The sequence below is a fragment of the Macaca mulatta genome, chromosome 6 (genome assembly GCF_049350105.2).
Source record: "Macaca mulatta isolate MMU2019108-1 chromosome 6, T2T-MMU8v2.0, whole genome shotgun sequence".
NCBI lineage: Eukaryota > Metazoa > Chordata > Mammalia > Primates > Cercopithecidae > Macaca > Macaca mulatta.
In genome coordinates, this window is record NC_133411.1 from 185,273,393 (window position 1) to 185,293,649 (window position 20,257).

The 20,257-nt window shown below is 47.4% G+C and overlaps 2 protein-coding genes across 8 annotated transcripts in view; one reads left to right on the forward strand and one right to left on the reverse strand.

Moving 5' to 3' along the window:
• SIMC1 (SUMO interacting motifs containing 1) overlaps positions 1 to 1,187 on the forward strand; it is a 92,464-nt gene extending 91,277 nt beyond the window's left edge. For 2 of the 3 annotated variants that reach the window (XM_015141460.3, XM_077937457.1), the window contains exon 10: positions 378 to 1,187. In XM_015141460.3, coding sequence (XP_014996946.3) covers positions 378 to 640 — 263 coding nt within the window. In that variant the 3' untranslated portion in view covers positions 641 to 1,187. The remainder of the gene's footprint in view (positions 1 to 377) is intronic. The other variant, XR_001445673.3, reaches the window with a different exon arrangement.
• Positions 1,188 to 1,259: 72 nt separating this feature from the next.
• Positions 1,260 to 19,660, reverse strand: KIAA1191. Of its 5 annotated transcripts, none has more exons than XM_015141445.3 (9): positions 19,470 to 19,660; positions 17,410 to 17,517; positions 17,052 to 17,157; positions 13,460 to 13,638; positions 10,529 to 10,655; positions 6,106 to 6,230; positions 3,447 to 3,553; positions 3,112 to 3,254; positions 1,260 to 2,999 (listed from the first exon to the last, which is right to left on the reverse strand). In XM_015141445.3, the coding sequence occupies exons 4-9, from the start codon at positions 13,607 to 13,609 to the stop codon at positions 2,791 to 2,793; spliced, it is 861 nt and encodes a 286-aa protein (XP_014996931.1). In that variant the 5' UTR covers positions 13,610 to 13,638; positions 17,052 to 17,157; positions 17,410 to 17,517; positions 19,470 to 19,660; the 3' UTR covers positions 1,260 to 2,790.
• Positions 19,661 to 20,257: the final 597 nt, after the last annotated feature.

Below are 20,257 nucleotides of genomic sequence, written 5' to 3' on the forward strand. Positions count from 1 at the left end.
ACAATTTGGGATTGTCTAGTTGTTTATTCATGATCATACTCATGTTAAATACTACTGGCTAGAACATGGAATAGATGAAGATGTCTGATTGTTTCCCCAGTATTTTCATTTTTTGACCGCTTTTTATGTGATCATAAAAAATGACACCGATCCAAACCATATCACCTTAATGTAAAACTTAAGGACCCTAGAGAACTGAGAACAAAGGGCCTCCTGGAAGTGGAGTTACTGCAGGCACTCACATAGCCTTCGACTTGTATCCCTGTAGCTAGTCAACAAGTCTTTGCCAAGACTCTACCTACCTACCAAAATTAGACTTCTTAAAAAAGGAATAAAAAGCAGTTCAGAGCACCCAGCTGACTTTTTCCCTCTTGCAGAACACTTAAGGAGTTCCGTGATCGACCGAAAGGACTTAATAATCAAAAGGATTAAGCCCAAACCCCAGCAAGGAGATGACATCACAGTGGTGGACGTAGAGAAGCAGATTGAGGCCTTCCGCAGCCGCCTGATCCAGATGCTGGGGGAGCCTCTTGTCCCTCAACTCCAAGACAAAGTGCACTTGTTGAAGCTCCTGCTCTTCTATGCTGCGGACTTGAACCCTGACGCAGAGCCCTCTCAAAAGGGCTGGAGCAGCTCCTGAGGGCCTGCCAAGCACCGAATGCCAAGAATACCTCCTGAACTCTTATCTCCAACTACTTAAAAGCTCCAAAAGTAGGAAAAGTGGCTAAAATCTTACAAGACCAAACCTATATTATTTAATCAGTAGGTTGTAATTTCTAACTCTAGTATAAATATCTTTTTTTAAATAATCCTATCCTAGCCTATTCTCAAATATGGCTTAAATATACAAGGTATATATATTTTTTAATAAATTATTTATCTATACTTTTTTTGAAACAGGTTAATACTGTGTGCACCACGTTTAACATTTTCATTCAAGATGTGGAAAAATCCCTCTGCTGAAGCCACTCTATACACCAATATTATGTCATTCAAGGTACCGACGACCTGTTTCAGGAGAGACGTTCATTTTTCCCTAATGAAATGCAAGCATTCTATGTTAGACCTATTATATTGCCTATTAATTTGACTTTGTAATAAATAGAGGGTAGAAACAAAAGGATCAAGTGTGTTACAAAACATTTGATGTTAAAAGGAGACAATAAAAAGGCAATGGTTTTTCAAAATACCAAGTTCACTGTGACTCTGGGTAGGCAGAGTGGAATCACCATTGTTAAAAGGACAAAAAAATAGCCACATTTGAGAAAGTAGTAAAGATTTTTACTGTCAAAACAAGAAATCATAATAGAAGACACAAATAAATTAATTGTTCTCATAATTTTAGACTCCAGGGCCTCTCTATGGAAAGGCCAGCTTCTTATACAGACCAGGTACTATCCCAAACAAAAAACAGGTACTTGAGACAGTGTTCAAGACAACAACTGAACTTGTACACAGTGAGGAGAAATAAAAAGGTGGCTTCCCTATTTCCCTCCCTCAGTAAGGTTATGTGTTGCATAAAGGGATGAGGCTCATTTTGGTGAAAAATGCTTTCATACAGAAAATTTTGAATTCATTCACCTCCCCACACAGGCATTCCAGGCCCTGACCTGAACAAGGAAATCAAAATAAGGTAACACCATTGGCTTCACATGAACCTCAAGACTATAACTGTACCTATCATCTCCTTTACTTTTTTTAAAATTTAATGTCCATTTACCTATACCAAATCAGTAGACTGAATTTTCTCTCTTAGGAAGTTTTTAACCAAATTAGAGCTAAATTAATCTCACTTTAAAGTGCAAGAAAGGCTCTGCTAGAGTAGTGTTTGTTCTGTGGCATAGAAAGAGGAGCATGCCTCCCCCAGCACTGGCCTAAGAGGCCCCACAAGAAGAACTGGCTGCAGGACAGTGATCCATTAGGTCTACCAAAAAGCAGGGGGACGCAGTGTTCAGCCTAGAAAGAGGGGTCCCTGCCGAATCTGGCTTTTACCTGTACCCAGGTCCCAAACAAATCTTGGGTCCCCTAACTGATAAGGCTGGAGCACAGCACCAGCCATCAACAGGGCCAAAGTCGTCTCAGGGAGTCAATGAGCACCTCTAAGCCATGATTTGTCAGTGCTCACGTGGATAGTGGTAAAGGAATCGAGAAGTCTGGGTTTTGAAACAGCACAAACATTCTTTACCCAGTAAGCAGTGATCAATGTTCTTACCTAGGGCAAATGATGAAAAAATAGGTAATGAGGTCCCCATGCACCAGTGCTGAGAATATTTAGTCTAACTTTAAAGCAGTACAAAATGACTTCTTCTACACAACAAGGGCCAACTTTGTACTAATGTTTCTCAAAAACCAATTACATCTCCAGCTCTAGCCTCAATTTAACGGGTTCTTTACTTTATTTATTTATTTGACAGAGTCTCGTTCTGTCGTCCAGGCTGGAGTGTAATAGCATGATCTCAGCTCACTACAACCTCCGCCTCCCGGGTTCAGGCAATTCTCCTGCCTCAGCCTCGCAAGTAGCTGGGACTACAGGCGCCCACCACCACGCCCAGCTAATTTTTGTATTTTTAGTAGAGACGTGGTTTCACCATGTTGGCCAGGCTGGTCTTGAACTCCTGACCTCAAGTGATCCACCCACCTTGGCCTCCCAAAGTGATGGGATAACAGGCATGAGCTACCATGCCCAGCTGATTAAGTTTTTAAATATACCTTTCCTATGTCAATGCCAAGGTAAAAGGGGAGTGGGGTGCAAGAAACCTTCTTTACCAGAATCCCTGGAAAGAAAGGGCTCTAGAAGCCAGTGGGTGTGAGCACATTCAAGTCACGGGGTTTGAGGTTATGGGCCCGTGGTGGTGGTTTCTTTCCTTCCACCACTGGGATGTCCATCTTGGGCGGCTTCAAGGCTGCTGGCTCTTCAGCCATTTGGTTGGTTTGAGCACGGATCAGTTCCAATGGAGAGGGCTTCTGGGCTCCTCGGTAGGCCTGGGTGGCAAAACTTCCTACAAAAGTGAACCAGAGCGTGAATGATTTCAAAACCAGTAGGCAGCTCCCGATATACAATATGGTAAGATGCCTGCCATGCCGCTCTGTTTTTTGAAGGCACTGCCTTACCAGAGTCATACTTTTGAAGGGATCTCGGTCCAAAGAGGCTCCACTTGTCTGACAAGTTTCTGTCCTTATCCCCACTTCCAGAGTCCATGGTGCTGGGATTTGGGCCAGGTAAGGCTGTGGAAGAACCAGAAGTGAACCAGCCCCTGGAAAAAAAAAACAAAACATACCCTAAAATACCTCTTCCTTCACCCCTAGAAATGTCTCACACCAAAAGAACAGGAACTGAACTATCCCTTCTCCCTCTGAAACCACAGGCTTAAATAATACAACCTCGCCTGCCACACTAGCTTTCCTGAAGCACACGGGAACTCGGAAGCGTCACAGGAAGGGCTCACCTGGGCCTCTGCTTAGGTGAAGAATGTGGACTGGTGCTTGGGGTGGACTGGGCTGATGCAGGCTGCCTCTCTTCTTTTGTTATCTCTCCACTCTGTAGCTTTAGTTTCTGCTCAGATGGGTAAGAAGAGAGACTTTTTAAAAATGAAAGCAAATGCAAACAGCTAAGCCTAGGCATAAACAATTGGGTTTGCATTCTAACTTTAAGCACAAGACATCTACAGGTGGAATGATTTCGAGTGATCTAACAGGTAGTCCTTTGTTTTTGCCAAAGGACATGGAACTCCATCTCCTCAAAAAATGTGTTCATTCTACACTGTATTGTGAACATCCCTGTACTTAAAGCTTTACACTACAACTTTTACTTTCAGAAAAGTGAAGTAATTGCCCCCACATTCCCCCAAGTCAGTAAAATGGAAGAGCCAGAACTCAAGCTGCCAGCCTTCTTGGCCTTTTAAGCAGGGCTTAAGCTCTTGTCTCGCTGCTGCTCCTACCACGTACAAAGCCCTGCCATTCTCAGTCTCTCCAAGCCAAGACTCAGGCATGTGGGTCTCTTCAGCTAAATGCTTCCTCTGAGGAGCCTGCTCCATTCTCTCCTCCTCCTCTCCCATAGTCAGCCACTCTGGGTTCCCTCAGCACCGTTAGCATTCCTCTAACTGACTCGCAGTCTAGCGGGGAGAGACAGGTCTAATCTCAGCTCTTCTAGAGCAAGGTTCCCATGCTGTCTCCTCCCTCCGGGCCTGCCATGCCACTGCTTAGCCCAAGCTGTGCTCCAAACAATGATCACGTTTGAATTTTCTCAAACATTCAACAGATCCATTCATGTAAGTTGACAATCTGTTACAAGATGTAAGTTACAGCTAATATTTCAGCCATCCTCATGTTCTACTCCTATGGGAAAGACACAGAAAATGAGTCAACCAAAGTCAGTCCTACCGTTATGTAAGGTGAATTGCTCAAACAGAATTCTCACTGACCTATACTGGAAAGTTCTCAGTTCAGTGTCAAAGGCTGATGGTACCCCTCTCTGGAAGCATCGGCCTTGTTTGAAAGCTTAAACTGGCCACCAGCCCAAACCTGATTTCCTATAGCAGTTTTTAAACCTAGCCTGCAAAAGAATCATCTGGAATGCTCATTACAAAATGCAAACAGGGCCGGGTGCGGTGGTTCACACGTAATATCAGCACTTTGGGAGGCCGGGGCAGGTGGATCACATGAGGTCAGGAGTTCAAGACCAGCCTGGCCAACATGGTGAAACCCCGTCTCTACTAAAAATCAGCCAGGCATGGTGGTGCATGCCTGTAATCCTAGCTATTTGGGAGGCTGAGGTGGGAGGATCACTTGAACCCAGGAGGTAGAGGTTGCAGTGAGCCGAGAGCGCGATACTGTACTTCAGCCCGGGTGACTGCAAACAGGCCACAGTGTTTTATATCCCCACCCACAGGCCACCAGACCCAGGTTATTTCTCCTTATGTATAATGTATACTATGATCCTTTCCGGCCTCTTGTGCTCTCCTCACCTCGCCCTCATCATACCCTGTTCAGAACTCTTCAAGCTTGGAACAAGCCTGGATTCTGACCCACCTTTGCCTACAGAAGCCAGTCCAAGTTCCTTTTTTTTTTTTGAGACGGAGTCTCGCTCTGTCGCCCAGGCTGGAGTGCAGTGGCCGGATCTCAGCTCACTGCAAGCTCCGCCTCCCGGGTTCACGCCATTCTCCTGCCTCAGCCTCCCGAGTAGCTGGGACTACAGGCGCCGCCACCTCGCCCGGCTAGTTTTTTGTAGTTTTAGTAGAGACGGGGTTTCACTGTGTTCACCAGGATGGTCTCGATCTCCTGACCTCGTGATCCACCCATCTCGGCCTCCCAAAGTGCTGGGATTACAGGCTTGAGCCACCGCGCCCGGCCTCCAGTCCCAAGTTTCTTAACTGTAATTGCATCTCTTCACAATCTGCCCCTTCAGGAGCTAGATTTCCAGGCTGCTTTGGAAGGAGGAGGAAGCAGCCAACAGGAAGTAAGGCATCAGGAGACCTGGGTTTGGGTACTATGACTGGCTGAATAGATGGCCTCGAACCTCAATCTCCTCATTGACAAAATATGGAGAAGAGCATCTGCCCCAAAAGGTGATTGTGAGGATGAAATGAATGCAAGGGCTTCACAAATCAAAATGTTATCCAGTATGAAGTGGTCTCCTCTGAAAGAAAGTCATTTGAAACTATTCATTCAAATACTTGGCTGTCACTAAATTAACCCTTACTAAAATTCTTCACTTATAGAAAAGAAATAGCAAAAACATTCCAATTCCACATTGGATTTTCACTTGTTAAAATTAAATGCAGAGCATGATGTTCCTTTCCAGTTAAACTATTATCTCTTGTTGAGGCTGCCTAGTTCTCCCCAAGATACTTCACATTTGCTTTATGGTTCATAAAGTACTCGTATATATATGTAAGCTGAGGCTCTCACTCGATCCTGCTAACCAGAAGTAGCAAAACAGACACACCCACTGTATAGGTGGATAAGCAAAACTACGAGGCTAAGAGCTCGGGAGCGAGACTAACTCCACAGTCCTCAACTAACTGAGCTGGTAACTTCGAAACCACAGCCACATTTCAAGCCATGAACACTGAAGGTTTTGTTTTTTGAAAGTTCCTAAGAGCTTACGTGGAGTGCTTCGGCCACTCGAAGGTACTTGGTCTCCTCGGTGGTGAGGCCCTTGTGAGGTGTGTAGCCAGCATCTCTCAGCCCTGCCTGTCGCTCAAAATGCTGAATGCTTTCCTGGGTCTGTTCTGGGAACAGAGGAGATGACAGTCATGCCCATTGCCCTCTCCCGTCACAAAACAGGGAGGACAACATGGATATCTACTGTTCTCCCCAGAAGCAAGAGACCACACTGACCATGCAAAGAAGAGGAGACTTTCGCCAGAGAGGTACTGTAGCACTAATTCTGACCGCACACAAAGGCTGTCTAGCCAGAAAGAAGCCTTCCCTCACACCAAGCTGAAGGTTATTCCTAAAGGGACAACTGAAGAACCCTGAGCTCAGTGCTCCCACCCTCCTCTTAGTTGTACACGGTGACATTTTCTTTGTATTTAGAAATGCAACATGGGGCTGGACGCCGTAGCTGACGCCTGTAATCCTAGCACTTTGGGAGGTTGAGGCAGGAGGATCACCTAAGGTCAGGAGTTCGAGACCAGCCTGGCCAACATAGAGAAACCCTGTCTCTACTAAAAATACAAAATTAGCTGGGCGTGATGGCGCATGCCTGTAATCCCAGCTACTTGGGAGGCTGAGGCAGAAGAATTGCTCAAACCCAGGAGGCAGAGGTTGCGGTGAGCCGAGACCACGCCATTGCACTATAGCCTGGGCGACAAGAGCAAAACTATGTCTCAAAAAACAAAAAAATACAAAAATCAGCCGGGCATGGTGGCGGGCGGGTGCCTGCAATCCCAGCTACTTGGGAAGCTGAGACATGAGAATCGCTTGAACTTGGGAGGTGGAAGTTGCAATGAGCCAAGATCGTGCCACTGCACTCCAGCCTGGGCAACAGACTCTGTCTCAAGAGAAAAAAAAGAAAAAAAGAAATGCAGCATGAGGAAGGCGGCTGATAGCCCGACACAGTAAAAATTCTCCAAATATAAAACTTTCGGCCGGGCGCGGTGGCTCAAGCCTGTAATCCCAGCACTTTGGGAGGCCGAGGCGGGTGGATCACGAGGTCAGGAGATCGAGACTATCCTGGCTAACATGGTGAAACCCCGTCTCTACTAAAAATACAAAAAACTAGCCGGGCGTGGTGGCGGGCGCCTGTAGTCTCAGCTACTTGGGAGACTGAGGCGGGAGAATGGCGTGAACCCGGGAGGCGGAGCTTGCAGTGAGCCGAGATCACGCCACTGCACTCCAGCCTGGGAGACACAGCGAGACTCCGTCTCAAAAAAAAATAAATAAATAAAAAAATAAAACTTTCTAAGAGATTCACCACCCTCGTCACCTACACAAAAAATTTTGCCAAAGAGAAACTGGCCACATTCAGGCTAGATAGCACCAAGGTACCATCCAGATCCAAACCAGATAGCCTGCCTTGAGCTAGCCAAAGTCTACTGATTCCATGTTTCTCCTGTGTGAAATGCCCCATCCCAGTGCCTGGAACAGCAGACATAACTCCACTCAACATTCCTTCAGTCTGACCTGATTATCTCATAATCAAAAAGTTAGTTCTGCTGTGGAATGAATAACGGCTGACTTTCTGCTTAATCTGTACATAAACCACATAATACACTCTCACATACAGGAATGTGGCAGCTGTGAACCAGAAGACTAGATACCAGATGCCTTTTATGACTTCGTCATTCCTCTTCTAAGGAGGTATTTCCATCAGAAATAGAAGAAAAAAAAAAAAACTTAAATGCATAAAGATGTTCTTCAGACTTACCAGGTAGTCACTTGAAAATCTAAAAACAAGGGATTTAACGCGTGACAATATACCAATACCAGGATTTTTTTTTTTAATAGAGACAGGATCCCACTATGTTGCTCAGGCTGATTCTCAAACTCCTGGTCTCAAGCATTTCTCCTGCCTCAGCCTCCCAAAGTGCTGGGATTACAACCATGAGCCACCGCACCCAACTAATACCAGAATTAAATGCAGCTTTCCTGCCCGCTACCCTCCCCCACAATGGAGTCTTGCTCTGTTGCCCAGAGCTGGAGTGCAATGGTGCTATCTCAGCTCACTGCAACCTCACCTCCCAGGTTCAAGCAATTCTCCTGCCTCACCCTCCCGAGTAGCTGGGATTACAGGTGTGCACCACCACGCCCGGCTAGTTTTTGTATTTTTAGTAGAGACGGGGTTTCACCATGTTGGCCAGGCTGGTCTCATACTCCTGACTTCGTGATCCGCCCGCTTCTGCCTCCCAAGGTGCTGGAATTACAGGTGTGAGCCACCACGCCCAGCCTTAAATGCAGCTTTTTAAAACTTAAGACTATAGCAACATCAAAAGTTCATGGAAGTGTTAATTGAAAAAAACCAGAATGGTATATTTACTATACCTGGAGTTATATAAAAATATGCATGTATGTGGAAATGAGTAAGCCAAATAAATATGAGTGACATTCACATACTGGAGTGTCATAATGTTCTGTACTGTTAGTAAACTATATATATATTTTTTGAGACAGAGTCTCACTCGTTGCCCAGGCTGGAGTACAGCGGCATGATATCAGCTCACTGCAACCTCTGCCTCCCAGGTTCAAGCAATTATCTTGCCTCAGCCTCCCGAGTAGCTAGGATTATAGATACACGCTACCACACTCAACAATTTTTGTATTTTTAGTAAAGTTGGGGTTTCACCATGTTGGCCAGGCTGGTCTTGAACTCCTTACCTCAAGTGATCCACCCACCTCTGCCTCCCAAAGTGCTGGGATTACAGACCTGAGCCACCACGCCCGGTGGGTAAATTATTTTCATTAAAGAAGTTACATTGTGCTAGCCGGGCGCGGTGGCTCACGCCTGTAATCCCAGCACTTTGGGAGGCCAAGGCAGGTGGATCACGAGGTCAGGAGACGGAGATCATCCCAGCTAACACAGTGAAATCCCGTCTCTACTAAAAATACAAAAAAATTAGCCGGGCGTGGTTGCGGGTGCCTGTAGTCCCAGCTACTCGGGAGGCTGAGGCAGGAGAATGGCGTGAACCCAGGAAGCAGAGCTTGCAGTGAGCCAAGATCACGCCACTGCACTCTAGCCTGGGTGACAGGGCAAGACTCCGTCTCAAAAAAAAAAAAAGTTGTCTCAACTCTTCCCCACCCCTATGGCACTCTACTCTGATGGTGAAGAGTGCTTACTTTTGCTAAAAAAAACAATGAATAAGTTTTGTAACACTGCTAGAACACATTCTCAAGCTTGTAATATAAAAGTAGTGTTGTTGATTCAACAGATGTGAATAAGAGAAAATCAAAGTATATAGGCCAGGTGCGGTGGCTCACACCTGTAATCCCAGCACTTTGGGAGGCCTAGGCGGGTGGATCACAAGGTCAGGAGATCAAGACCATCCTGCCCAACAGAGTGAAACCCCATCTCCACTAAAAATACAGAAATTAGCCAGGCATGGTGGCACGCGCCTGTAGTCCCAGCTACTCGGGAGGCTGAGGCGGGAGAATTGCTTGAACCCAGGAGGCGAAGGTTGTAGTTAGCTGAGACCACACCATTGCACTCCAGCCTAGGTGAGAGTGAGACTCTGTCTCAAAAAAAAAAAGAAACCAAAGTAAGAGTTAAGAGTTTGGACTTTGGGTTCTTGGCGAATTCACTAGGAAATGCCCAGGACAAATGGATGCCCTCCTGGAGAAGATAAACAAGGGCTTATGCCTTCAAAAATGAGCCAACCAAGGAGAACCTCTATGTACCTTACCCTGGTAGGGGCACAGCTGCTGACAAGCAGAGCCATGTATCTAATTGTTAACTTCCCACAGCAACCCGTACAGCCCTCCAGAATGAAGTTTAGTTAGCTTGTTATAAGGTTAAGAAAAAATCCAAGTTCTCATATCAGGGTTCATTAGGATGACCAATCATACATTCTTAAGACTAAAGACACTTGGACCTGGTCGTCTTCCTGGTAGACCAACTTTGAGCTGTTTAATTACCAAAAAAAAAAAAACTGGGGCAAGTGGGAAATGCCTGGATGTTTGGCCTTCTCCAGCAGAGCTTGAAACAGTGACAGCAGCAGCTGCCAGCCACTGAGCACTGGGCCGTCTCATCCTCACCTCAGCCTGCCAGTGACACTCCCCATTTTAGAGCGGGGCGGTCTCCGCAGTTAAGTAGCCTGCCCAAGGCCACAGTGACAGATCTGGGAAAATGAGATTGTATCAACAAAGCAGCAGGAATGCACCTAAATCAGACTAAGATGCTTAACATTTGGCAAATCTTCCACCTAATAAATGGAGCTTCAATACTGACATGATTCAGCCAACCTAACAAACTGACATTTGTTGGGACAAGGTCAGGCGGGCATGTTGCAGAATCATCTCCAGTCCGCTTGTAGGAAGCCTCAGCTCTTCCCCGCCCCTATGGCACTCTACTCTGAGGGTGAAGAGTGCTTACTTGTGATCAGAGAATTCATGATGACATGGGTAGCTTTAGCCTTCACCACTGGGACCTTGTCCACACTGTCAATGGCCGATGACAGGGTCATGGCAGAGGAGGGTAGATTGGCCTCTCCTTCCTCCACCTGTTCAAGAGAGGTACAGTACAGAAGCACTTAGGCAGGGCAGGGGAGACACACACCTAAACTTACTCCTTTGGGGAGGAAGTTACTGAAATAACATTAATCTGGTAAGTGAGGAAATCGTTGAAGGGAAGAGTTGGTCATCTCCACCCAGCTAGATAGGTATTATCCAAAGTGACAACAAAAACAGACATTATGTGAATAGTTTACATTTATAAAGGTGGGAAAGTCAGAATTTGAAAGTCTGAGGTCTACTACCTTCCTAGACTATGACCTTCCAGTATACTATAGTACTATGCCCTAAGAATGCAGAAGAAATGCTTATTATGAAGCACTGGCCACATCCCAGCACTGTGCTAGATCTTAATTGATGAGAGCACTAGGTAAGTGGTTCTCACCCTGGGCCAGGCATTAAAACAGACTGCCGCGCTCCACCTCAGTTTGATTCAGTAGGTCCCGGGTGGTCCGGGGTGGAGTTTAAGAATTTGTTTCTAATAAATTCCCAGGTGATACTGCTGCTGCTGGCCCCAAGACCACACCTTGAGGACCACTGCTCCCAAGGTTCAAGTAATGGTCTTTTGAAACAAAAAAATCTACTTAGCTCCTCATTTTCAACATGCAAGAGCTGGGAGCCTCCACCTTCTGCAATCGAAACACCTGATACCTTACTCAGGCCTAGCAGGGAGGAGAGAACAAGACTTACTCTTTATTCTGTGCCTGTCTGGAAGAACTGAGAAGAAAATAAGATGGTTGAAAAAAAGGGGGGGACAGATAAAAAGTACTGAAAAATGTTGTATCCTTACTACAAAACGGAATTTATACCTTTAAGCTGTGACCTTGAGTAAAACTTGAGCCTATGTTTCCTTACTGGGAAGATGGTTGATTCCTAACATGGGGAGAGTTAAGGCAAATGAAAGATCGCATGTGATGAGTCAGGCGGAGCTCTCCTTTGGCACAGCTGTTCCAAGTTGTCAGCTGTTCCAGCTGAGGCCCCGCAGAAACCTGGAAGCCGGCTCATTCCTTGCCTTGTGGAGCCATCAGCAGGGTGTGTGGCCTGGGAAGCGCCACCAGAAGCCCCGCTCACCTCCTGCTCTGGACCCTCAAGCCCACTGCTCTGATGTCACAGGCAAGCTGCAGCAGGCCTTTTCTCCTTGCACTTTTGCTACCTGTTACGTGGCATACTCTCTCCTCAACAGCGGACTGGCTCATATTTCAGTAGATAATTGATACAGGGAATATCCCCCAGAGCTGTGGGGGGTACTTTCTTAGAAAGGAGCTGTCTGCCCTCAGAGTGTACTGGAGGTGGGGGGAGAAAACACTCCTTAGAAAGAAACAAATATGGCTCTGCAAAGAGAAAGTTAAGCAGGGAGCCTGCGTTCATAGTACCAGCTACACAGCTAATACAGAATGTGCCAAGCCTTTACATCCCTTTACTCAATCCCCACAGCACCTCTATGACATAAGGTATTCCCAGCTCTCAGAGGGAGACACTGGGGCTCAGGGTAAGTTGTGTGGCCCAAGGTCTTGCTAGGACAGACCACCTGGGACTCACACCCCGGTCTATTTCAGGGGACCTTTACCGTGTACTGCCTGTCGGGCCCTGAGCTATCATATGGCTCAAAGTTCAGAGAAACTGTAACTACAGGTTAGACAGCCTTATGTGAACTTGGTGGACTTACGTTATTCAGGCAACAGTCTAGCCTTTCTGTATTCTTGGTGGCTGGAGAGTCAGAGGGGAGAGGGTCCCTGAGGTCGGGAAACAGAGGCTCCAATAATACGAACCTACGAAACTAGACTGCACGAACGAGTGTGAGGTGTGTTCGGAGTGGCCTTAGGAAGGAGGCAGTTCTTACAGAGGACGGCCATGGGCAAAGGCAGCTGAGGCTGGAAGAACAGCATGAGGAGAGGTACAGCATGTGTTCAAGAAAGGGCCAATTTTTTTCCCCAATCACAAAATGAGCATTTTTTGGGAATCTATGCCAGGCCCTCGGCTGGATTCTGCAGGTAACAGTACAAACCTAGACACGGCCCCTGTCCTCAGGAAGCTAATGGAGGGTAGGAAAGCAATGCAGGAATGACGATGGGGACCATGGTACCGTGGGGAGCTCAGAGGGAGGGGTGATGGCCTTATCAGGAGGACGGAGATGTCAGGCAAACTGTCACAGAAGAGACTTTTGAGCTAAGACTTAAAGGGCAAATGGAGTGGGAGAAGGGGTGAGAGGACAGGATGAGGATGGTAAACATCCTAAACAATCAGGGCAGTGTGAGCCAAACACTGACAGGCAGAAAATACGCTGGTAAGTGCGAGAATTTTAGGTAACTTGCGTGGTTCAAGCACTGGGTAGGGGAGCTGGGGAGATGCAGGCAAGACTTAGATCACATGGAACGTGGATCATGCTGAGCTTGGATTTAGCTCTGTGGGGAATGTGGAAGAGTCTCAGGAGCAGACAAGGCCATTCGAGTTTTGAATTAAAAAGAAAAAAACAGAGGGGGATTTAGAAAACCATCTATTGGGTACACTGTACACTGTTCGGGTGACGGGCACACAAAAAGCCCAGACTTCACCACTATACAATTCATCCATGTGAACAAAACCTCGGGTCACCCTAAAGCTACTGAATTTTTTTTTTTAACAAAATAAATAAAATCTTAAAGAAGAAAAGACAACTGTAACTGAGGCACAGAAAACACGTACAGGGAGTGGCTGCTGCCCAACTCCGTGGGCACAGGGAGCCGCTGAAGGCTCCTGGAGCAGAGGAAGGACAAACGGGTTGCGTATGCCAGAAGCGGCCAGCAGGGTCAGATACCTTGGCGAGGTGCTGATACTTGCGCTCTGGAATCACTGGCTTCCAAGGGACGCTGCCCATGTCCGATGGAGGAGGAGTCATGGGCGCAGGGTCCTCGAGGGTATCGTCATAGCTGAGTGCCCGGCGGTATATCCCGATGGGCAGGGACATGTTGCCTAGAGGCCCACTAGCCTCGAGAGCTAAGAACAGAGACACCTGTCAAGACAGGTACAGCAACTGGACACACTAGTAGCTTTGAATTAATCTGCAGGAAGGAAAGCTCTGAAATACTCTTGTTCTTGGACAGAGCAAAATAGCTTGTTCTGGAGTAGCTAACCCCGTTCAGGAAAGGCAGTGGTACCAAGCCCTTCCTCTATGCCTGACGCTGTGGGTGGTCCGCTTAACCCACTCAGCCGTCCTAATCCTTTTTTTTTTATTTGTTTAGAGACACAGTCTACGTTGCCCAGGCTGGAGTGCAGCGGCACCATCACGGCTCACTGCAGGCTCAACCTCCTGGCTCAAGTGCCTCAGCCCAGTGAGTAGTTGGGATTATAGGCATATGCCACCACGTTAATTTTCATGCATTAGGAAACCTGAAGTTCCATTTAAATGTACTTGACCACAACTTCCAAGTACAGTTTGGAATCAAAACCCAAACCTATCTGATTTCAAACCTGTGTCCTTTACGCCACAGAAGCCACCCGCCTACTGCAATACTAAAGCTCTCAATTCATGCAAGACTGAGGATATGAAATGACTGAGGATACGAAGTTCTCATTCCCATTTCATAGATGAGGAAACTAAGGCCTAGGGGTAAAGTGATCTTCCCAAGTTCATTCAGAAAATGGCTCTCTGGGGCTCAGCCAAGGTCTGTGGATCCTCTACCTTCCTTTCCTCACCAAAGAAAACAGCACTGCAAGAAATGTTGTCTGGCATCACCTGTAGTTGCAAATGTTCTGTATGATTTATTCCAACAGCAGAGTCACTTTCCATCACAGAAATGATTGACAACCACTCTCGCAAACCACCACCAGCTGATCCCGCCATTCCTGTCCACTGGAACTGACGCCCAGCATGTCCGGTTGTGATGCGGGCACTCTCGGCTGTGCCAGACCAGGGAGCCAAGTTCACTGTGTTTCGTTTGCTAACCCTTGCGTATCAGAAATCATGTCCAGACCCTACCTGAGAGGCGACATGTTCCTGTTGCTAAAATCATACAATCACATTCTCTAAGACATCAACCTGCCTGGCAGTAAGTCCAAAACCAAAAAAGATTTCATTTAAATGGCAAGGGGACCAAGCAGCTCTCACTATTATTCCTATTGCTATTGGTAATAATTAACAAAACCATAGAAATAAAAAGAGGATTAGAGGTTGCCAGGGAGTGGGTGGGGGGCAGTGAGGATGTGACTGCTAATGGTATGAGGTTTTCCTTTGGAGGTTATGAAAACGTACTGCAATATGGCCGGGTGCGGTGGCTCACGCCTGTAATCCCAGCACTTTGGGAGGCTGATGTGGGTGGATCACCTGAGGTCAGGCGTTCCAGCCTGGCCAACATGGCGAAACCCCATCTCTACTCAAAATACAAAAATTAGCCAGGCGTGGTGGTACGTGCCTGTAGTCCCAGCTACTTGGGAAGCTGAGGCAGGAGAATTGCTTGAACCCGGGAGGCGGAGGTTGCAGGGCGCCAAGATCGTGCCACTGCACTCCAGCCTAGGCAACAGAGTGAGATTCCATCTCAAAAAGAAAGAAAATGTACTGCAACTAGATAGTAGTTTTGTTTGCACAACCCTGTGAATATACTAAAAATCACAACATTGTTCACTTTCGGTGGGTGAATTTTATGGTATGTGCATTACATCTCAAACACACAAGCGAATAATAATTACTAAGTCTTCCTCCTTGCTAGACAATTACATCCCTCATCTTACCTAATCCTCATTAAACAGATACTCTTCCCATTTTCCAATTTCCCATTTTCACAATCAACTTGCCCAATATCACCTAGCTTGAAAGAGCGCGCCGGGAACTGGAACACAGACCTGAGCCAGTGCACACACTCTGCATGCAACACACTACAAAGCATTCACCGAATGGGCACAACCCTACGGCTCGCGATGGCTACATGGAGTGTACGGTAATCACAGCAACAATGAAAGACAAACTAAAACACAGCTGATGATGTTAAAACTAGAGATGGATCTATATTGGGGAATGCAGGAGACTTCTGTTAATCCACCTAGTTGGGAAGCAATTTCGAAAACATCTTAAAGATTCCCACTGAACAGCCATCCTAAAACCAATTAAGTCAGCTAATATTTACTAGAAAATATGTTCGTATACAGACAGACCAAATGCATTCTGGGCAGTAAATACATATTTATCACTGATTTTTAACTCCCATTTTTACGTATTTTGTTTAATCTTCACAATCCTGAGAGATAGGAACCATCATCTTTCTTCGTCATCATAATTTACCAAGAATCAGAAATTAAGCGATTCAGATTTAATTAAAAATCACTTTCCTTTCTCATGAAACAATTCAAGTAGTCATCAATGGTGTCAGTAACCCAGAAATTGACTCATTAAGGGTTGCTGTGAGCATTTTCATGATTAGGTTCAATCTGCCATTTAAGCAGGCTGGTGCCTTTTTACCAAGACTTCCATCCCACCTCCCCACCACCCCCAAAAAGGTGAGTTTAATCACTTTGGTACATACTACAAGAAGGTGAGTTTAATCACTTCGGTACCTACTACAAGAACTGCACAACTTATTCTGAATTCTTATTTGATAACTAGGAAAGTAACAAACTTGTCATAATACCCTTAACTGAAGTGACTATTCTCTTTAAGTTAAAGTTTCATACTATGGCTGAGCAACTAATAAAATATTTAAATGATGCCAATCTAAGGCCGGGCACGGTGGCTCACACCTGTAATCCCAGCACTTTGGAAGGCCAAGGCGGAAGGATCACCTGAGGTCAGGAGTTTGAGACCAGCCTGGCCAACATGGAGAAACCATGTCTCTATTAAAAATACAAAAAATTAGCCAGGCGCAGTGGCAGGCACCTGTAATCCCAGCTACTCGAGGCTGAGGCAGGAGAATCACTTGATCCTGGGAGGCAGAGGTCGCCGTGAGCTGAGATCATGCCGCTGCATTCCAGCCTGGGCAGAGTGAGACTCCATCTCGAAAGTAAAATAAAACTGGCCGGGCGCGGTGGCTCACACCTGTAATCCCAACACTTTGGGAGGCCGAGGCGGGCAGATCACAAGGTCAGGAGATCAAGACCAGCCTGGCCAATATAGTGAAACCCCATCACAAAAATTAGCTGGGCGTGGTGGTGTGTGCCTGTAATCCCAGTTATTGGGGAGGCTGAGGCAGGAGAATGGCTTGAACCCAGGAGGTGGAGGTTTGCAGTGAGCTGCGATTGTGCCACTGCACTCCAGCCTGGGCAATAGAGCAAGACTCCATCTCAAAAAAATAAAATAAAATAAGCCAATCTATTAAGTCTAAATACTCGCCTGGTGGCAGAGATTAACCATTAATATATAGTTCAGATAAAATGGTTTCTATCTCGCTTAAAACATTAATAAGGGCAAAACATGATTTTACCAAGAAGAATTAAGTTTACCAGGCACTTCTGGTTGTCTTGAAGCCATTGAAAGACTGGGATCCAGGTGCTTTTTCTATATAGAATTCCGAGCTGAGTCCCTGCCACCTAATAAAATAACAAAGGGCATTTTCTTATGGTGAACACCAAAGAGCAGCACCAATGCTGTTCTTCTGACAGGCACACAGAATTTTATGGCTTGTTTACAAGGTTGAAACACACACACACAAGAGCCAGTGGGTGACAAACATGCCAATGAAAAAAGAAGGATAAAGTCAAAGGTCTCACCACACCTGTGGCTGATCTTAACACCGGTGAGATGACAGAGCTAAGACGCCATACATGGTAAAGTCACCTTACCACAGTGAAATGATGTGACGACTAAGCTGACAGACAGATGTTAATGAGGAACATGGTCCAGCTGCTGCAAATTAGCAAAGCTTCCCAGGAAGCGTCCATCCAGAGGTTCTAATAACAACAAACAGCCAGCATTGGAACAGCCCGTCAGAGTCTGGCAAACACTTGTTTATTCCCCACAACAACCCTGCAAGGGCTATTACACTCATTTCATTATCTTAACTCACAGCAAGTGGCCAGATACTACAGTAGGGAAATTCGCTCTTTACTGCTAACACCATAAACTATTTATAGCGTTTATCTTGTCTTTTAATCCTTGCAGCAAGATGGCAAAGCAGATATTATTTATCCCAATTTTTTTTTTTAAACGTAGTCTCGCTCTGTCGCCCAGGCTGGATTGCAGTGGAGCGAGCTCGGCTCACTGAAAGCTCCGCCTCCCGGGTTCACGCCATTCTCCTGCCTCAGCCTCTCAAGTAGCTGGGACTACAGGCGCCCGCCACCACGCCCGGCTAATTTTTTGTATTTTTAGTAGAGACAGAGTTTCACCGCATTAGCCAAGATGGTCTTGATCTCCTGACCTCGTGATCCGCCCACCTAGGCCTCCCAAAGTGCTGGGATTACAGGCGTGAGCCACCGCGCCCGGCTCCCCCCTTTTTTTTAAGCTATCTCTTACAGAAAAGATACCCTAAATTTAAAGAGAAGGAAACTGGACGGGTGCGATGGCTCACGCCTGTAATCCCAGCATTTTGGGAGACTCAGGCGGGCAGATCACTTAAGGTCAGGAGTTCGAGACTAGCCTGGCCAACATGGTGAAACCCTCTCTATTGAAAATACAAAAATTGCCGGGCGCGGTGGCTCAAGCCTGTAATCCCAGCACTTTGGGAGGCCGAGACGGGCGGATCACGAGGTCAGGAGTTCGAGACCATCCTGGCTAACACGGTGAAACCCCGTCTCTACTAAAAAATACAAAAAACTAGCCGGGCGAGGTGGCGGGCGCCTGTAGTCCCGGCTACTCGGGAGGCTGAGGCAGGAGAATGGCGTAAAAACCCGGGAGGCAGAGCTTGCAGTGAGATCCAGCCTGGGCGACACAGCGAGACTCCGTCTCAAAAAAAAAAAAAAAGAAAAAGAAAATACAAAAATTAGCTGGGCATGGTGGCGGGCGCCTGTAATCCCAGCTACTCGGGAGACTGAGGCAGGAGAATAGCTTGAACCCGGGAGGCGGAGGTTGCAGTGGGCCGAGATCCAGGCACTGCACTCCAGCCTGGGCGACGGAGTGAGACTCAGTACCAAAAATAAAAATTAAAAAAATTAAAAATTTTTAAAAATAATAATAAAGAGAAGGAAACTAAAAATCAGAGGAGTTAATTTGTCCAAGGTCATAGATAAGTGGTCCATGTGCAAGGTAGGTAGTTTCATGCTGTTTACAGGGGAGTTAAAGCGAGGGCCTGAGAAAGTTACTGTTTTTCAGCTTGCTATACCGTCCCTCTATCCCGATAGGGCTGAGAGAGAGCAAACCAGTTATTGATAGTTCGTCACTAACGAGCGTCGCAAAGGCCGAGTTCAGCCATCCTCCCAGTCCAGGGAGCATTCCCGCCCCAGACACATCCCCTTCCCCTTTCCCTGTGCCCCCACCCCCCAGCTCACCGTCCCTCTGCCTCTCCGTCACAATATACAATACGGTGCCGCCACGACATGAAAGGCCGGCTGCTTCACCCACCCCTCCATGCTAAGATTAGGGCCGGGACCCTAGCCGAAGGCAGGGTCTGAGGAGAAGAGGCTGAGGACAAGTCGTGGGGGCTCTGGCTGGGCTGGTCCCACGAAGCGGAGGGGAAGCCCGTACGGGAGCTGCAGGGCATCCCCGGAGGGAGCCCCATCAAGGAGACCCCAGAAAGGGGAGCCAGGGAGACAAGAGGCGACCCAGCCAAGCTCGGAGCCGGGATGAAAGGTTAAGGGGTGAGGGGAGAGGCTTGGAGGGGCCCCCAGATCGGGCCTCGCCGGAAGCGCCCCTCCTGATCGGCAGAGAACGCAGCCCCAAGGGAGGGCCCAGCCCGCCATCTGTTCACCTGTTATCCTGCTGCCGCGGGACTGCCTGCGGCCCGGAGTCCGGCACTAAAAAGGTTCTGAGGGTCCACGTCTCCCGAGATGCTGTGGCGTAGTCTGGACCCAAGCCATGGTGAGAGCGGCAGCGATTTCCAAGGTCCCCAGGACCCACCAGGCAGCACTACCTACCCGGCGGGCAGGCAGCCCTGCTGATAAAGCCTCCGGAGACCGCGGGATCTCGCGCGAGACTTGGCCCAGAGGCGCACAGGGCATACTGGGAGTTGTAGTCCACGATCGCGAGTCCCCACCCTACGCTGCCCAGCTGGCTGTGGAGCCGCAACTCTGAGTGTGGAATCCGCCAGCCCCGAGAGGAGACGCCACACTTCACCACCACTTCCTCAGCGCGTGTGCTGTGCCTGGGTCCGTGACAAGCTAAGGGAAGCCGCTGGTGGCATAGTAAAATGACACCCACAAGCCCAAGCCCTCAAGGCTCATAAAGGGCTGCCAAGTGCGAGTACTTGTCATCCTGTTTTTCCCACTTCACGGAGGTGAAGCTGAGACTGGGAGAGATGAGAAGTCACTTCGGTTAATAAGCGGTGCAGTGAGCACGGACTGTCTCCCAAAACAGCGGGGTTAGGCAGGGTTCATACTAGCAGCTGAACCAAAAAGGGGAACCGACCTCACCTGCCTCCTCTAGGGAAGGCGATCCTAACATGATTTCCCTTTTACATTAAGGAAAGTGAGGCTTAGAGGCGCCAGCTGAGGTGTCAGTCACATCCTGAAGGAAGACTTCTCTTATCCCACAAGGGTT